Raw genomic sequence first — 16152 nt, forward strand, 5'->3', positions numbered from 1 at the left:
GTGAAATAAAAAAACACTGTTTCGTTTTAATATTATAGAAGATAGATTTCCCCAACTTTAAAACATTTCAATAAAATATAACGAAGTTTCATCGAAATTAGTTGCGAGTATTTACCCAAACAGTGAAGTTTCTTGACAAGTAATTAATTTATCGCATGTTTTAACCTCTGAAATCTTAATTTGTATTTTCAAGAGATTAAAGGAATAGTGGATCAAGTAATGTGCTCTACGCATTTGTACATTTTCTTCTTCTTCTCCCAACTGTTACACCACAATCCATCATAGAGTACAACTTTTATTCCCAAAGGTCGTGTTACGGAGGCCTGGGGCGCGAGATGATGTTCGGAATGCACTCAAAGATTTATGGGGACCACCAACGCCCGCCCTTAATTGACAAGGGCCCCTACAAATAATCTTCACGCCTACCCCTCGGCTTGTATTTGTTTTATAGCCCCTCAGCTGACTTCTGTTTGTACTTGCAACTCTTGTTGGGCTCAAATTATAACTCTTTTCCTGTCGATCAATCATAATGGCTAGAAGGGTCAAAATGTGTGGACTGAAAAGTGGAAACGGACTATCAGGAATATATTTTATTTTTTATGTCGGTTAGGGGCTATGTTATATTTAAGTTAGGAAAAAATGATCTACTATTTTATGTTTTGGGTTTTTTTTTCTCATGAGAGAAATTAATTTTTAAACGAAATCCCCTAAAAACAAGATGGTTAGTTAAATTACATGGAAAATATATTAGGTATTTCCTCATTTTGTGTTTCTAGAAAACTTTCTCCTTTCAACATGGTATCCAATATTTTTATCTATCAATGAAACAGATAATTGTCACAAAATTAAATTTTAAGAGCTAGAACGCAAAGTTGGCTGTCACTTTCGATACATCGGTGAAATCCACAAGTTGGATAGCGGAGGGTGCTAGTATAATAGTACCTATGTTTTCTGTGGTTTCAATGAAAATACCTACATTCAAACAGTTATTATTTTCAACGAAAGCAGTTAAAATTCAATCTTTTTAGCGAATTTCCCCTATAGGGAATAAGCTATTACCGTAGTACTCATGGTGAGACCTGGACCCGGGACCGATTTATTTTTTCGTTTTGAGGTCCCTAGAGGCCAAAAACACCATCCAATCAAATTCATATATATATATATATATATATATATATATATATATATATATATATTTATATATGTGTCCGTTAGCGCGATAACTTGAGCAAAAATGATCCGATTTTGATGAAATTTGGTACAAACGTGTAAACCTATGTTTATTCGAACGAGTTCGCGAACCAGCATGATCGGACTATGGGAACAGGGGTTTATGGGGGGTTTTATGGGGTAAAAATAGGTTTTTCCCATTTTTGACCCTAAAAACTTAAAATTTAGCAATTTCTTTTCAAACTATTTTGTAGAGCTTAAAAAAACAAATAATTTAGTATATTAAAGCGTTACTATGCGCCTAATGGTTACGGAGAAAATTCCAAAAATCTGTAATTTTAAAATACCCATGTTATTCTTATGGAGAATAAGTTAACTGTTGTAGTTTGCTTGTTTATGAACATATTTTGATCAAATTTGGAAAATGCATTCATTTCATACTAAACTATTAACATTTTACAAAAAAACACATTATTACCCTCCCTGTTGCAGCAAACCTAAGTACTCAAACTAATGTTATTTAAATAGGGAATAAATGTGATATTTTTAAGGAGACAGTTTAGTGTAAATCCAATCAGGCGAATGGAAATTCGCTTAGTATGCAGGTTTGCTGCGGCGGGGGTATTTTTTTTAAATGAAATGAAAAATGAAATGAAATGAAATGAAAAATCATTTATTTATACAGGCTTTCATCTTAACACAGGCATAATCTTTGACCGATATGGGCAAATATCATATTGCAATATACTTAAATGTTAGTAATTCATTCATCCATAGTTCTACGTTTGGACTTGAAATATTACAGTACAGAATAGTTGAGAAATGACCAGTAGGAGTGATTTAATGTTGTTTTAACCGAGCTCCATTATACTTAAGAAAATTTCACCAATAAATAAACATTAAAATTTGGATACAAGAGACTGTCTTTTGTTGTGTCAAATAGCAAAATTCTCAGTAAAATGATAAAAGATAACTACAAGTTCGAAACTGTTTGATAAAACAATTTCACACTTATTGATAGTTGAATAACTGTATTTTTTTTACATAATTAGTATGCACTCTATCTACAGGTTTTAAAATGTCTATACCAAGCTAAAATGAACATTGCAGACAAATTATTCCACCATGAACCACCTTCATAGGAATTTAATGAATGATCTGGTAAAATCATCAAAATATAAAAAAAACTAATTAGCTTAGAAACTCAATAGATGGTCATGGTGGAAGGAAAATACATAGGTGTGCTAATTCCCGTTAAATGCTGACGTCACCCAGATTGCAAACCAAAATTCTGCTGATTGTATTGCCATAAAAGTATATATTTGTTTTGATTTGATTTTTATTGTTTTTATAATTTTTCTAAATGGTAAAATGGTGTTTGCAATCTGAGTGACGTCAGCATATGACGGGAATAGCACAACTATGTATTTTCCTTCCACCATGATAGATGTTTACATTTATAAGTCTGAAAAAAAATTTAATAGCACGTCCAACCTTACTAAATTATATGAAAAAATGCACAAATCCCAGGACCTCCTAACAGCTGATTATTTCCCGGTATAAAACTGTTGACGGTTGGCACCACGTGGTGATCATTACAGTGACAACGTAACACCTTGTGGTGTGTTGGTGTTGGTAGCACTGATTTACTACGCTGCACTGACAGACAGACAGACAGACACACGATATACGACCACCATTGGTGGTACAGACTAGCACGCCACAGTCACAAGGGGGAGGTCACACGTCACTTGCAAGGATTAACACTCGGATCTCACTTCCAAACTTTCAAGAAATGTTTGAATTGGGAGGAGTTTAAGATCAAGGAGTTGTTTGAGGGGGAGGGCTGATTGTGTTGGAAAGTTCTGTGTAAGATGCAAAGATCTGATAGTGACGATTTACAAAAAATATTACTATGTAGTTTTTAAACCAAAAGACGTAAGAATTGAGTGAGAACGAAATGTGGCTGTAATTTTCAAAGGAACTAAAACCGTCAGTAAATCACCAATTGTTTGTTAGTTTCATTTGAATGTTTATTATTTTTAAGTTTACCTATGTGTTTATTTGTTAGCAAAGTTGTAAGCGAATTGGTATTTTCATGGTTTTAAAAATTATTTTTTCAACTTTTTTTATTTTACATTTTTTTAAATTATTTATTAACGCCATATTTGTGCTCATTTTGTGTGGATAGTAGTGATATTCACGAACACAACATGACTGTTTTTTCTCAATATTTATCATATGGAGGCTTCATTGAAAAATAGTATCAAAATCCTCATTTTATCGTAAAAAATTCTTAAAAAACTTCTCAATCCAAATTAGTGGTGGTCAAGAGTTAATACCCTATTTAACGTATATAAAAAGTATGGAGGAAGACTCATTTACTACTTACTTATGTTTTATATAATTATGTATAAATATATATTCCTTGTTTACACATAAGTTACTAGTACTCCACAGAGTACACTGAAGACAGCAATGTTGCCAACAAGCAAAGTGTAAAAGCCCCCAACCAATCAACAATGTCCTTTGATCATATGGGAATGCCAGGTCAATTATTGACTCCCGAAATACCGTGTTGGTGGCAACACTGAGTGGTAATTATCCAGCCACATCAGTCGACACATTTATTTGTGGCGTAATGTTGCACGACTGGGGCTAATGCGTGCCACCATTAGGCTCACATCAAGTATTCTATAATCTGCCGTTGGGCGACACTAACATACCTCTCTCTCGCTCTCTCTCACTTCTACATTGATTTAAACACTCTTTTAAACTGCCAAACGAGCTGCGCGAGCTTTCTAGTAATTAAATTACGGCACAGTTACTAGGTGGAGTCATATTCAATGGCTGTGTAAAACTTCCATTTGCAAGTGTAGAAGTGAGGAAAATTAACATATTTTTAATTTTTTAATATGTTAATAAATTAAAATGTTCGTTTCATAATAGACTAATAAGCAAGCTAAAAGCTTCGTGCCATCTACAGTTCTCGATCGGCAATGACGTACTTTGCGCTCTTAATACACACATAGCTATTCCCTTGCTCTCAATCAGTTCTCTATTATTTTCCCACTTCGTACGCTAGTGTTGTTAACATATATTTTTATAATTTAAATCAGCTGTTTTACTGTTCAACAATGAAAATGTAATAGACATAGCTAGTGTTGCTGTGTTTCAGCATAGTGCGTATTGACTGCAAAATAAACATAACCTTAAACGTATAATTATATATTGTTAGCAACTTTTTGCTTAAACACATCTGCTTCATTTCCATATTTGAAAATATTAATTAGGATTTGGATACTATAGTAGACATCCCATCTATATAGACCAGCTTTTTTTTATTAAAAAACATAGTTGTGTGAGCAATTCACAGATTGCCCTAGTTTAAGAAATTATTTTTGTCTCCTTATTTGTTGTTGCTAACATATTTGATGGGTCATAATAGTTGCTATAGCTCACTATAAGTCTTGCCAATATTTTGGCTTGGCTATAAAGATCATGTATTTAACATAAATCAGCAATTTATATCAGCACAATCTGTCGGTGGCTCACATCAACTACGATGATTTTGATGAAAAAACTGGTGACAACTTTGACATGGTGATGAAATGTCTAGTTGTACGAATAGTCAAAGGTAATTAATAGTTTTCACTTTACTCATGTATTTTTTAAAGGACACTGACCAGCTGGTTCTGGTAGGCTGTGACGGCGGTGAAGACAGACTCCGGGTAGACGAAGGTCTTGAACTCCTCAGTGTCCAGGTCTGTGATGGCAGCGGTGACACTCCCCTCGTGTCTCTTGACGAGGTGGATTCGAGGTTGGTACTTGTGCATGGAGTTGAGCACCAGCTGTGGACAGAGGACGAGAGTGTTCAACAAGTAGTGGAGGTAAGTAGTGTGGAGCGAGCTGGTCTAGTGGTTAGAGCACAGGACTTCGGTCCAAGAGGTCCCGGGTTCAAATACCGACAAATCACCACTGGATTTTATTTAAGTGATAATGCCACAACCCCTAAATCTAGCCTGAAGTAATGTGAAAAACAATCCCAGGTTCGTGCCTAGCGCAACGATGTAAAGCTAGCGTCCTAGGAGGAAAAAAATACCAAAAATCATCCACAGAAAGAGTGAACCAAAGGGGATTGTCCATATTGCTATAAACCTAGAGGGACTTAAAATTGAAATCGCAAACGGTATCCGTTAGATAAATTCAGTAATTTAATCTTTCTTAAGCGATGGAGTGACAGATTCATTTTAATTTTTTTTATTCAAAGATACATAACACTCCTGTTGTATATCTCACGAAATTATTATTTATATTAAACTGTTGTAGATCATATCAGTTTTGTATTGTAAGGCCCGGTTTATTGTAATAAACGTAACAGTTTATGCTGTTTAAAGGTTTCTTGGGTAAATTTTCCATCACAATAGTAAAATACAATACACATCGTTACCAGTTTGTGATTAAAATTATAACTTTGAAATAGTATTGTAAGATTCAAGAAAAATTTGTACAATTTCATGGTCTGCAGTTTTAGTCATATTCCCATCATCCTATGAGTTATCAAATACACTACAAACAGTAGAGTAAATAGCCCTTTCAGTCTTAGTGTAATTCAATTTTTGTTTCTAAATCACTATACAAACATATTATCAAATTCAAAAACCAAAATTCCTTTCATAAATTTAGTTTCTGAATAGGGTACCCCCGGTGTGTAGGACAAGGCGTTATATTATTAGAAATAGTAGAACAATACACAAAAAAAATAAAATGATAAAAACAATCATAATCATACAATTAACTAAATTCAGTATACATGTATGTATACAGTATACAGTAAATGTTGTATGTAGCAACAATTTTACACTTAGTGGTAAGCGATGAAAGATACTGACAAAAATCGAGGTAATCAAAAGAAATAACATTTTGTTGCTTGACTGTATAAATCGTCAATTCCAAGTGCGTTATACATCTAGTTTAGACAGAACATTTTAATAAAATTACTTTAATACGGTACAGGAATTGTACAGTTGACATATCTCTTTTCTAAAAATACAACTTCACACTATATATTAATAGCCAATCATGTTTCTTGAAAACCTTTTTTCAGCTCGTGTGCATCACAGTGAAAATCTACGCATGTTAGAAACATATTTTTTTGTAGATGTAGAGAATCGCTTTATAAATTAAAATATGCTAAAAAATAAGCACAACAAATGCATTTAAAATTTTGAAAAACATAGGCCTTATGGGTTGCCATGCTGGTGACGAAATAACAACGAAATATAAACAGAAAATTAACACACATGGAAGAAATTCCAATCACATGTTTTATTTACAGTGTGGGGTAAAAATGGAGAAGTCTGTACATTACATATTTTTTATCAAGTATTCGACCACTAGACAACCTAGACAACCTCAAGTTCTAATTATTGTACATTTAATCAATATATTCCGGTAACAATTAGAATTGCGTTATAAAACCTATAAGTCATAAATCGCGGATTTTCCAACATGTTCGCCGAGCGTTTGTAAACACCGAATCGAAGAAAGAACGACGGGCATAATCGTAAAACTTGACGAGGCCGATTGCATAAAGACGGACGATGCGCTTCTGAATCAGATGTCTGAAAATGTCGGCCGGCAAACATTTATTGATATCAGTAAAACGAGTAGATTCACATCAAGTCGTAGCTTACCCGCCGCATTGCATTGGCCCCGCCATACATATGGAGGGCCCGTAAAATTTTATGCCCTGTGGGGACGATTGGGAGTTGCCGTATTTTGACTTGAGTTACGATTCACCTTAGGGTTTCCGGATGCATTTTGGATATCTACATGTGGTCCGATATTTGAAAAACGACTGGGGTGAAAACCATAACTCCATATAAGCGAATTTGTTTGCGGCATAAATATTTCGGAGGATCGAAGCTTGACTATACGATATGGGGTTTTAATTGGTGATGTATTCTGCCAAAGTACTGCAGTAGGTACTACTTTTAGGTGTTAAGAGTCTTTCCTGAAGCTAACAAAATAGTTTTGCAGGAATAGTTGTAAAACTGGTAGTTTAAATTGGTAAGGTGATTGATTGGCTGATTATCATGGTAACTGACCAAATAACAAATTCTCAAACAAGAAAACTATTTGTTAAGCTTGGAACTCTAGTCTCAAATGTAGTTACCGTGTTACATATCAAATAAGTTTATTTCTTTTCGAAGATTGCTTGAAAAATTACAACGTGCTTCGAAGTTCCTGTATGTTTAAAAGTATTACATAGAATTGTGTGTGTGTGTGTGTGTGTGTCATTTAGATTTAATCAAAGCCTAATTTTGGAAGGTGGATTTAGTTTCGAGTCGAGTGACAAGAACTAGACTTGAATGAATGCCAAAGTGATCAAGAAAGGTCAACTTTACCATAATTTGTATAAGGTATAATTTGTATATCAACCATTCAACCATTTTCAAACTATGTAATCTCAAAAGATCAACTCAGCAGCACCAAAATCCATCCCTTGAAAGTGCCTTGAGCTTCTACTAAATCGTTCAAATATACTCACATGGCCGTTCTTGTCCATCTCGTTGTTGGTGAGTTTGACCTTCTCGAAGGACACGACCTGCTTCCTCAGCTGTTCCCCGGTGAAGGGAGAGTCAGGATGCATGTAGAGGCGGCAAGGCGCCGGAGGATCAGCTTTGCCTGCTACCAACCACGAGGACCGATGGTAGGTGTACCTGTACCTCTTGTTGTCCACGGGGACTACGTCCATCAGAACGGCGTACCTCTGGTCCGGCCTCAGGCCTGTGAAGGATACTCTCAGCGTCGGGAACATCCGTCTGCAACAAGGAGAAAGGATAAGCACGAGGTTTTGCTGAAGTGGAGTTTGTGATTACCAACAAGTTTCACCTGATCTTCCGTCTGGAAGATAGGATTTTCCTGCAAGGGATCTTATAGTGTTGAAAATGTCACACTGTTCACAAAGAAGGTATTTGCAGAACTCATCAATCATATTTGGTGAAAACCTGTTCTCAAAGAAACTCTGATCCCAGATGTGACCTACTGGATAACTTGTTCCGAAATAACCTTGAACAAATCTCCCTGGGGAATGAGTTGGTTGTTTTTAAATTACAAAAGACTGTAGCTCAAATTCGTCTAAAATGGTTGTAGCGTATACAGTACATAAATAATATGCCTTTTTAGTTTAATCGAGTTTGAGTATCATTCCTAATTAAGTGGATACGATTTGCATGAGTTATTGCGCTACAGGCTTTCCGTATATATCGTGTCACAATCTCCAAAAGGATTTTTGCCTCACTCTCTTATTTAAAAGTGCTATTGGATCTGCAAACTTGAACTTCAATCAGGAACCTTCTGTTGCATCAGGAGCACTACACAAAGCCAAGATCACCTAGACGCCAATAACTCCTTAATCCTCATCAATCTGAACATCAGATTCAAGTCCAGACCCATCGACTCATCAATACCCCATAACTCAGAGGCGGCGTGGCGGTGGACTTTGACAAATCGTCACCGCGTCGGGACGCCTGCCTCTCTTGGCACAACGACGCTTCTCTCTAATTGAGACGCTATTAGTACTGCCTCCTCTATTACACTCATCTAATTACCTTTGTCCAACCGGCTGTTTGACACTTTGTGAAAGCCTCATTTAACCGGAAGAACCAACGACCCGGCTACCGCAACGAGTTGCCGCCTTCTTCCCACTGAGTTATATCGCACTCTCCCGGCGTTTCTAGCTTGTGGTAGAGATTAGTTTATGGAGGAATCAACCGAGGTTGATGTGGTGGCGTGGAGTTAGCTGTATTTATAGATAAGGGGAAATGTATGGAGTATTGTAGATTCCATATGCTCTTTTTAGTTATTTTTTTCAACTTTCTTGTGTTAAATATACTGTACACAACGTTTCTGGAGGTGGATCAACTCCTCCCTTTTTTAAGGGAAATTGCTAGTCTACATAATCCTAAGTCCTCAAAAGGTTGCAAGTCAAAAGCTGCTTATTGAAAAACTATTTTTTAATTCTAGTGTTCGGATTTAAGTTATTTTCATGACTTTTAAGGGAGCATCCTCAAGTTGACATTCACAAACCCGTTTTAAAGGAGTTTTTTTTTCGAACAAAAGTAAAAAAGTAAAGTAAAAAAATTACTACTCATGTGATTATGGTATTATCGAAACAATCTGTAACCGAATGAGTAGAACCTTTACGTAAATAACATCAAAACCTACAAAAAAGTGTTTACCAAACGCAATCCTATGTTTTATTTTCAAAGGAAAGTACACCATCAAACAATTGCTAGTTTCACCCATTCTCAGCTGGATTTTTCCCCTCGAGCTCGAGTTCGATTCCACCTTTCACACGGTCGTGGCATAACAAAAACAGTAAACGACACGAGGATGATTATCGTTTGTGTTTATGGCTCCGTTTTAATCGGCGTTCGCGTGACGATTCCCGCTAAAATTCAATTCCGGCGGGAATATCGCGTGTTCGGGCGGCTTCTGTACAACCTCTGTCTGAATGAGAGACTATTGATGAGTCCTCAGTCGACCTTTGAGTCTTTTAATCAATCTATGGCACTTTGGAAATTGGATAGTCAAAGAACACAGATAGTAAATATTGTTTTTCTTAAAAATGTGTTTTTAATGCGGTTGTAGCTGTAGTCAAATTGGGGGTTTGCTTGCGTTATAGTATAATTAAAAGATAAACCTTACAAGTACTTTGATTACAGTCGCTTCTGGAAAGCTACCTTATACTATTTTGGACTAACTAAAGAATCAATAAATTGGTGACGAAGTAACCTTGTGCATATCGAACAACCCTCATCGTCGATTCACGCGTCCGTCGTTCCCGTGTCAACCAACAGTTCAGGATCCGTCGTTCCTTATCCAGCAAGTTGGAACATCCTAATAAATTATGAATGACACGGGTCTCTCTAAAGTGTTTAATTCCCCGCAATAAAATATTAGGGGATTTTAATTTTAATCGTGTACAAAGAAAAATTTCATAATAGCAGCAAGAATTACCCTTTAGCTTATGTGTATGGACGTTTAAAGGCAATAATTCCTGAGGATGAGGCGAAGAATTCTTAGGTAGTAAACTAAAGAGTAGATTTAGATGAATGCGTAAGCTGTTACATATTTAACGTGTGTTTGCAAAAGTTCACCAAGGCATAAAACATAACCTGTCACAAAATAGCAAAAGCTGGAAACGCCGTAAAAGGCAGTAGTGTTCGGAGCGGCAAGCTGCATATCGAACAACCCTCATCGTCGATTCACGCGTCCGTCGTTCCCGTGTCAACCAACAGTTCAGGATCCGTCGTTCCTTATCCAGCAAGTTGGAAACTTTTTGAATAACTGACGAACCGCACTTCCTGCTCTTGCTGATTTATTTAATACGCCCCGAGAGCTGAGTTGAAAGTTCTGCAAGTCGACAATTTTTCCTTCGTCTGTCGCTTGTCTGACGTCTCAACTCTTTAAATAACAGATGTTCTTGTGAATTGGAAAGTTCTTGTAACGTCAGTCCTTCAGTTCTCGAGTTTTCTAAGTGATATTTGTCCTATTTCATATTATGCTGTAACAGTTACGTGGTAACTAAACCGCATCGTTTGGAGATTCCTCAAGTCAAAGTGTGAAATTGTGAAGATCTTTACCAGCGTGTAGGTTTGTTAGTTGAGTGTTATTAGTAATAGGCGACTCAGAGAAATAAAATTTAACAAAAAATAAGTTGCGCAGTTACTGCAAAAAATGTTGTATTATAAATAGGTGGTCTATTATCTTTGAGCTGATTCAGTAACTGTTTCGTTGGAGTTCAAGTTTTTACTAGTTGAGTGTGTTCAAAGAACGGGATCCTAGAGCTGGGACCTTTTCATCTAACCAATGTATTTATAGATGTCTGATATTAATTAGGGTAATTATTTTACCTTGCCAAGTACAGGATTCTCTCTACATCCATAAGCTGAATGTAAAGTTTAAATTAATTTATATACAACATGATAAATATGAACGGAAATTATAAAATGGTGAACTATACCATTGCTGATTTAAATGCACAACCACTATGTGAGCTAGAAAAATTATTCATCATCGTCCAAATAACTCCATAAAGATTTAATCATCACCAAGTTATCACCACGCATATTGTAAATCAAATTACACTCATAATTACAAATTAAAAATTAAAATACAAGGAATTTGACATCCCAAACACCTACAACCTCGGTATGACGGAAGCTTTGTTAACTTCCTCCATGATAGCATCATTAAGATTTCATTTAGGCCCAAAACACATTATGTCCGCATCACTCGGAACGTTTCGAATTACAAGGAACGCCGGCCATCATCAGGTCAGTCGGCGAGTGCACATTAATTACGAGGCGAGCCCGAGGCCACGTCGTCACCCTGACAGCAAGATTACGATGTAAGCACCGACTGACGTTTTATTTGACACGAAAACATTGTTCAAAACAAATAGTAGGCTTCGTACACGAAATAATCTCCAGTCGAAATAGTCCTGAGTGAAGATACGATGGGATTCACGATGTAGAAGTTTTACAGCTAACACTTAATTGAGGAGTTTTTAAAGATTTTAAACATTTAGATGGCGATGCAACAATTCAATTGGACGAACCACTTTGGTATCGTCTTAAGCGTCTGTAAGGTAATAAAAAGATTAGAGCCTACTATTTTTCATTTACAAATAAAAGAGTTACCCCATACAAATTAACACTAGAATACCCAAGGTATTAAAATCTGCAAGTCTCAACTTCATTCAAGAACCATCGACCTATCGGCTATCCTTTGAGTCTTAAGTTTTTATTACACCAGTAAAGGAACTCAAAGGTTTCGCCGTGAAGAAAATGTGGTGTTATTGTTTATTTCCTTCTGGAAAACTCACTTAGCCACGATGCACTTACAGTTCATCAACGATATAATTACTCCTCAAACTCCAAGAAAGTTACGAGTAACACAAAAATCAAGACCCAAATCACAGCTTCATCCTGGCGCACACCCATATCACCCGTACCCACGACCCAAGGGCAATAATTGATTATAAAATCCCACCCATTATCTGGCACTCTCCATTCCCAAAAGCCTCAAAACCTTTTAAATGTGACCAATCGTGAATCAAACACGCCCAGTGTGGACTTATGAAAATGAAGCGTCATTCAAATCGGCCGGATTAAGCTGAACACAAAAAACATGACTAATTGTGATGAATGCGGATAACCCGTGGACTAACCGACCCCCTGCGGATCCTCGGCTGCGGACACCCTGGGGTGGCTTCCACACGCGCACACACACTCACGGGCGCGGGCTTCCGGGCACCGCTGGTCACTGAGTAATGTGCTGGGTAGGAGGTTCATTCATTGTAGCAGAAGTACACTGTAGGGATACGTCTACCGCATTGTCATGTAGTTTATGGAGTTTCTGGTGTGTAGGATCGTCTTCAGGACAGAACACCCAAAGGTGTGCACGAAACAACTGTGAAATTTAAATCACTTGACTGGCCACGAAGGAGTAATGTGCAAGAGTTCATTCATAGTTTCAGAAGCAGTAATAAGTAAAACACCAACAAACTAGAGGTCTTAAACATGTCTGGAAATTATGGAATTTCAGAGTGTGTAGATCTTCTTTGAACAGAACCTCAGGAATAAAAAACGTTGAAATAAATGTCACATGAATAAATCAGTTTAATATTTGTGAATCAGCAAATTTGAGGACTCGAGGGGTAGTACAATAAACCAGAATCTTGATTAAGAATGACTAAATAGTTTACTGAGAGAGAACTAATCATGAATAAAACCTGTGGACCGGAACAAACCAGAAGGCAGAAGACCACTCGGCAGGCCGAGACTGCGATTAAGGAGTCAGGTGCTAAAGGATGTGGCTGTGTTGGACACTACTCCTGAGGCAGAAGAGAATAGAGAAGAGTAAGAAGCATCGTTGGCAAGGCCAAAACCCATCTGAGGTTTCAACGGCCAAGGAGGTAAGGTAAGGTAATAGTTTACAGTCACACTTTTGTTGTTTCAACGATATTGACGCTCTGTAATTGTCAAAATTAAAAGCTTTCGTAGGAAGTTCAACCCGATCAATATTTTTGCCGATACGTCGTTATCGAACTCCTTTTCATTCCGAAGTCCCCGACACTAACTGAAGCGCAACACACCCAACAAAAAAAAAACACCCAATCAAAGTTCTTTAGGTTACCTTAGCGGGACAGATTTGACTAAAAAAGCGATATTAGGAAAATCTGCAAACAATTTGAAATTGAATTGATTTCATAAATGCATTTCCATGATTGAAGGAAACTCTTTGGGTCATTTTCGAGTATCGTGCATGCTTTTAGAAAATTTCGTCAATTCCCATATTTTATACAACTAACTAGTCAAATATCCTATTTCGTGTTAGAAACAAAAGCTGAAAGAAACTATGTCTGCAACATCTTGGACCACACAGCATGGACAAGCTGGCGGTGTTGACTTTAGAGGGCTTAGACAGATTATGCAGTAAAATAATCCGGCAGCAGTGACAGTACTACAATGGCGGGACATTTAGATGGTAATGAATAGATCAATTAAATATAGAGGGGAGAACATGCAATCTGTGGTCAGTGGGTGGAACGAAGCGAGTGTATCCTCAGGGAAGAGGGGTAGGCCCGGCTAGGGGTCGGTACTTCGAGGGGTTTTAAAAAGTTCACTTGTACTTTTACAAATCAAAATGTAACAAAACACTCAGTAAGGTTCGGTAGCCAGGTAGGGGTGAGTTTACCGGCAGAAGGAATGCCCTAGCTTACGTTTCATCCTAACCTAAACTAACCTAACCATACTAAATTAAATAAGTCAAAGAGGGGCACTTGGCGCAGTCAAGGAACGTATCGGGAGGTTCCCAGGACATGTTTTCTGTGCCCAGGAGTAGTTGCCGCAATTCAGGAATACCCGACTACCAGACTCAGGTCAGTTGGCGCAATTAATGCCCGCCCACAGTAATTGCTGACAAAAACAGTATTATCAATAATCGATCATTGAGATGGGGACGCCACCTATTTTTTATAGTTGTGTATTATAGCCCTAAATTGGGCGAAGGATGAGTGTAGAATGTTGTTAGATGATCTGTGTAGCTTTCTTACTAACTAAGATCAGCTGTTTCATTAGACAGGATCATTTTTAACTGGGACAGCTGGGTCAATTTTCGAACTATCAAAATACTATTGTCTTTTCTCATTAGTATTTGAAGATTGCAGTCTCGATCCTGAGAAAAGTCAATATATTTTATGATTGCTCTAAACTGAATCAGCTGTTTCTGACGGTCAATATTTAACGGTCAAGCTAAAGGTTAAGCTGATCATAATCAGCAAAGCTATTATTCATGCAACACTCAACGTTCAGTCCCTTTAGCGTTAATATACGCACTCCTACGTAGTGTAAATTAATTATCTATCCACCATTGAATTACATACGTTACAATCAATTTCGACAACTAATATTAATTACATAAATCAAATCTCAGGTCTTAGAGAACCCTTCTTAGCCTACTTACTAAAAACTTTGACAACACCGTTTAATAATTAACTGTGGACTACAGCGGGACTGAACGACACAAGAATTTCCAGTCGATAAATAAGTTTAACAATCTAATCCAAAATAATTTAAAAAAATTTAAATTTAATCTCAATTTAAATGTTCTTTGACCATAATTTACCGTACTAGGATGTTCTTAAGCACATAAATATTCAGCAGTTTTGCAAATATACTGTAATAAGGAAAAATTAAAATTGGGTTTAAGATTCCACATGCTAATCTTAATTTTATAACTAATGAAACCAAAAGACATACTAGAATAATACATTATTTTGGAGGTCGGCTACTTGTTTGGATTCCTCAATGTCTTTATCTGTATAAAATGTATTGTAAAAATACCTATCAGAATATAAAAATTAGTTGAGGATTTTAATAGAAACATATTGGTTGCTTTGCATTTTTATCTTTTAATCATATAAGTCAATCCTGTGACCAGTTTGTATACAAAATGCCCCCGCTGCAGCAATCCTGCCGACAATTAGAACGAATAGCGTTGTTTGCCTTTGGGGACATCTAAATGAAAAAGTAAATCGGTCCCGGGCCTAGGTCTTACCATGAGACCTATGGTAATAGCTACTTCCCTATAAGGAAATTCGCTAAAAATGTTATGAAGTGTTTTATTTATTTAGAAATCTACGATTTTGACTCTCTTAATCTTAATTTATCAATCCGAAAATTCCCAGAATGTATTAAATATACTATCGGCACAAATTATTTTCCCTAAAACTTATCTCAACCAAAGGTACTTGCCTAAATACTGTAGGTATATGTTAACCAAAGGTTTACCAAGCAATAAAACTCTATACCAATGTACGTTTCAATGAGTATATAAAAACAAACTACCCAAACCTTTTATCAAGGTCTTGATTAATTTGTGACAGTCATCTTAAATTCGCAGAATGAACAAACTTTTTTTCAATATTACATACTTATCATTGCCCACCTTTAATTTGTAACATTATATTATAACTGTACAGAAATCTGTGTATACTCAAACATCTACTATCTATATACAGTAGTTTAAACAAATCCCTTAAATTTCACACGGCACAAATCACCCCTAACGATTTATGGATAGTTTAACTGTGAAATCAAGCTACAAAGAGCCTTTATCATTTTGATCCCCTAGCCTCCTTTCAGACACCGCAGTTCGTCGCAATCCCATTCGTCAGGGGAGGGGGATAAGTCAAAATATTTGACACGGTTAAACATCTTAAACAACCCTTTATTCGGCCCGTGACGAGAGGGGATTAGCCGAGTAAATGGCCCATTACAATCACCCACCCCTTGCACACACGCGTACATTTAAATGGCTGATAAACAGACAAGGGATGGACCTTATCGTGGAGCTGTCTAGTTTATTACTCATCTATTTAAAAAAAAATTATAGCTATAGATTGGC

General features: G+C 36.7%; 1 protein-coding gene across 1 annotated transcript in view; it reads right to left on the bottom strand.

Moving 5' to 3' along the window:
• Positions 1–16152, bottom strand: part of LOC129000496 (T-box transcription factor TBX20-like) — a 56882-nt gene that overhangs the window by 15831 nt on the left and 24899 nt on the right. The window contains exons 3-4 of the mRNA XM_054427458.1: positions 7724–7997; positions 4857–5021 (exon numbers count right to left, since the gene is read on the bottom strand). Coding sequence (XP_054283433.1) covers positions 4857–5021; positions 7724–7997 — 439 coding nt within the window. The remainder of the gene's footprint in view (positions 1–4856; positions 5022–7723; positions 7998–16152) is intronic.

Source organism: Macrosteles quadrilineatus, unplaced genomic scaffold (assembly GCF_028750875.1).
Source record: "Macrosteles quadrilineatus isolate MER2022 unplaced genomic scaffold, UCM_ALF_1.0 Scaffold_8__2_contigs__length_117827958, whole genome shotgun sequence".
Taxonomy (NCBI): domain Eukaryota; kingdom Metazoa; phylum Arthropoda; class Insecta; order Hemiptera; family Cicadellidae; genus Macrosteles; species Macrosteles quadrilineatus.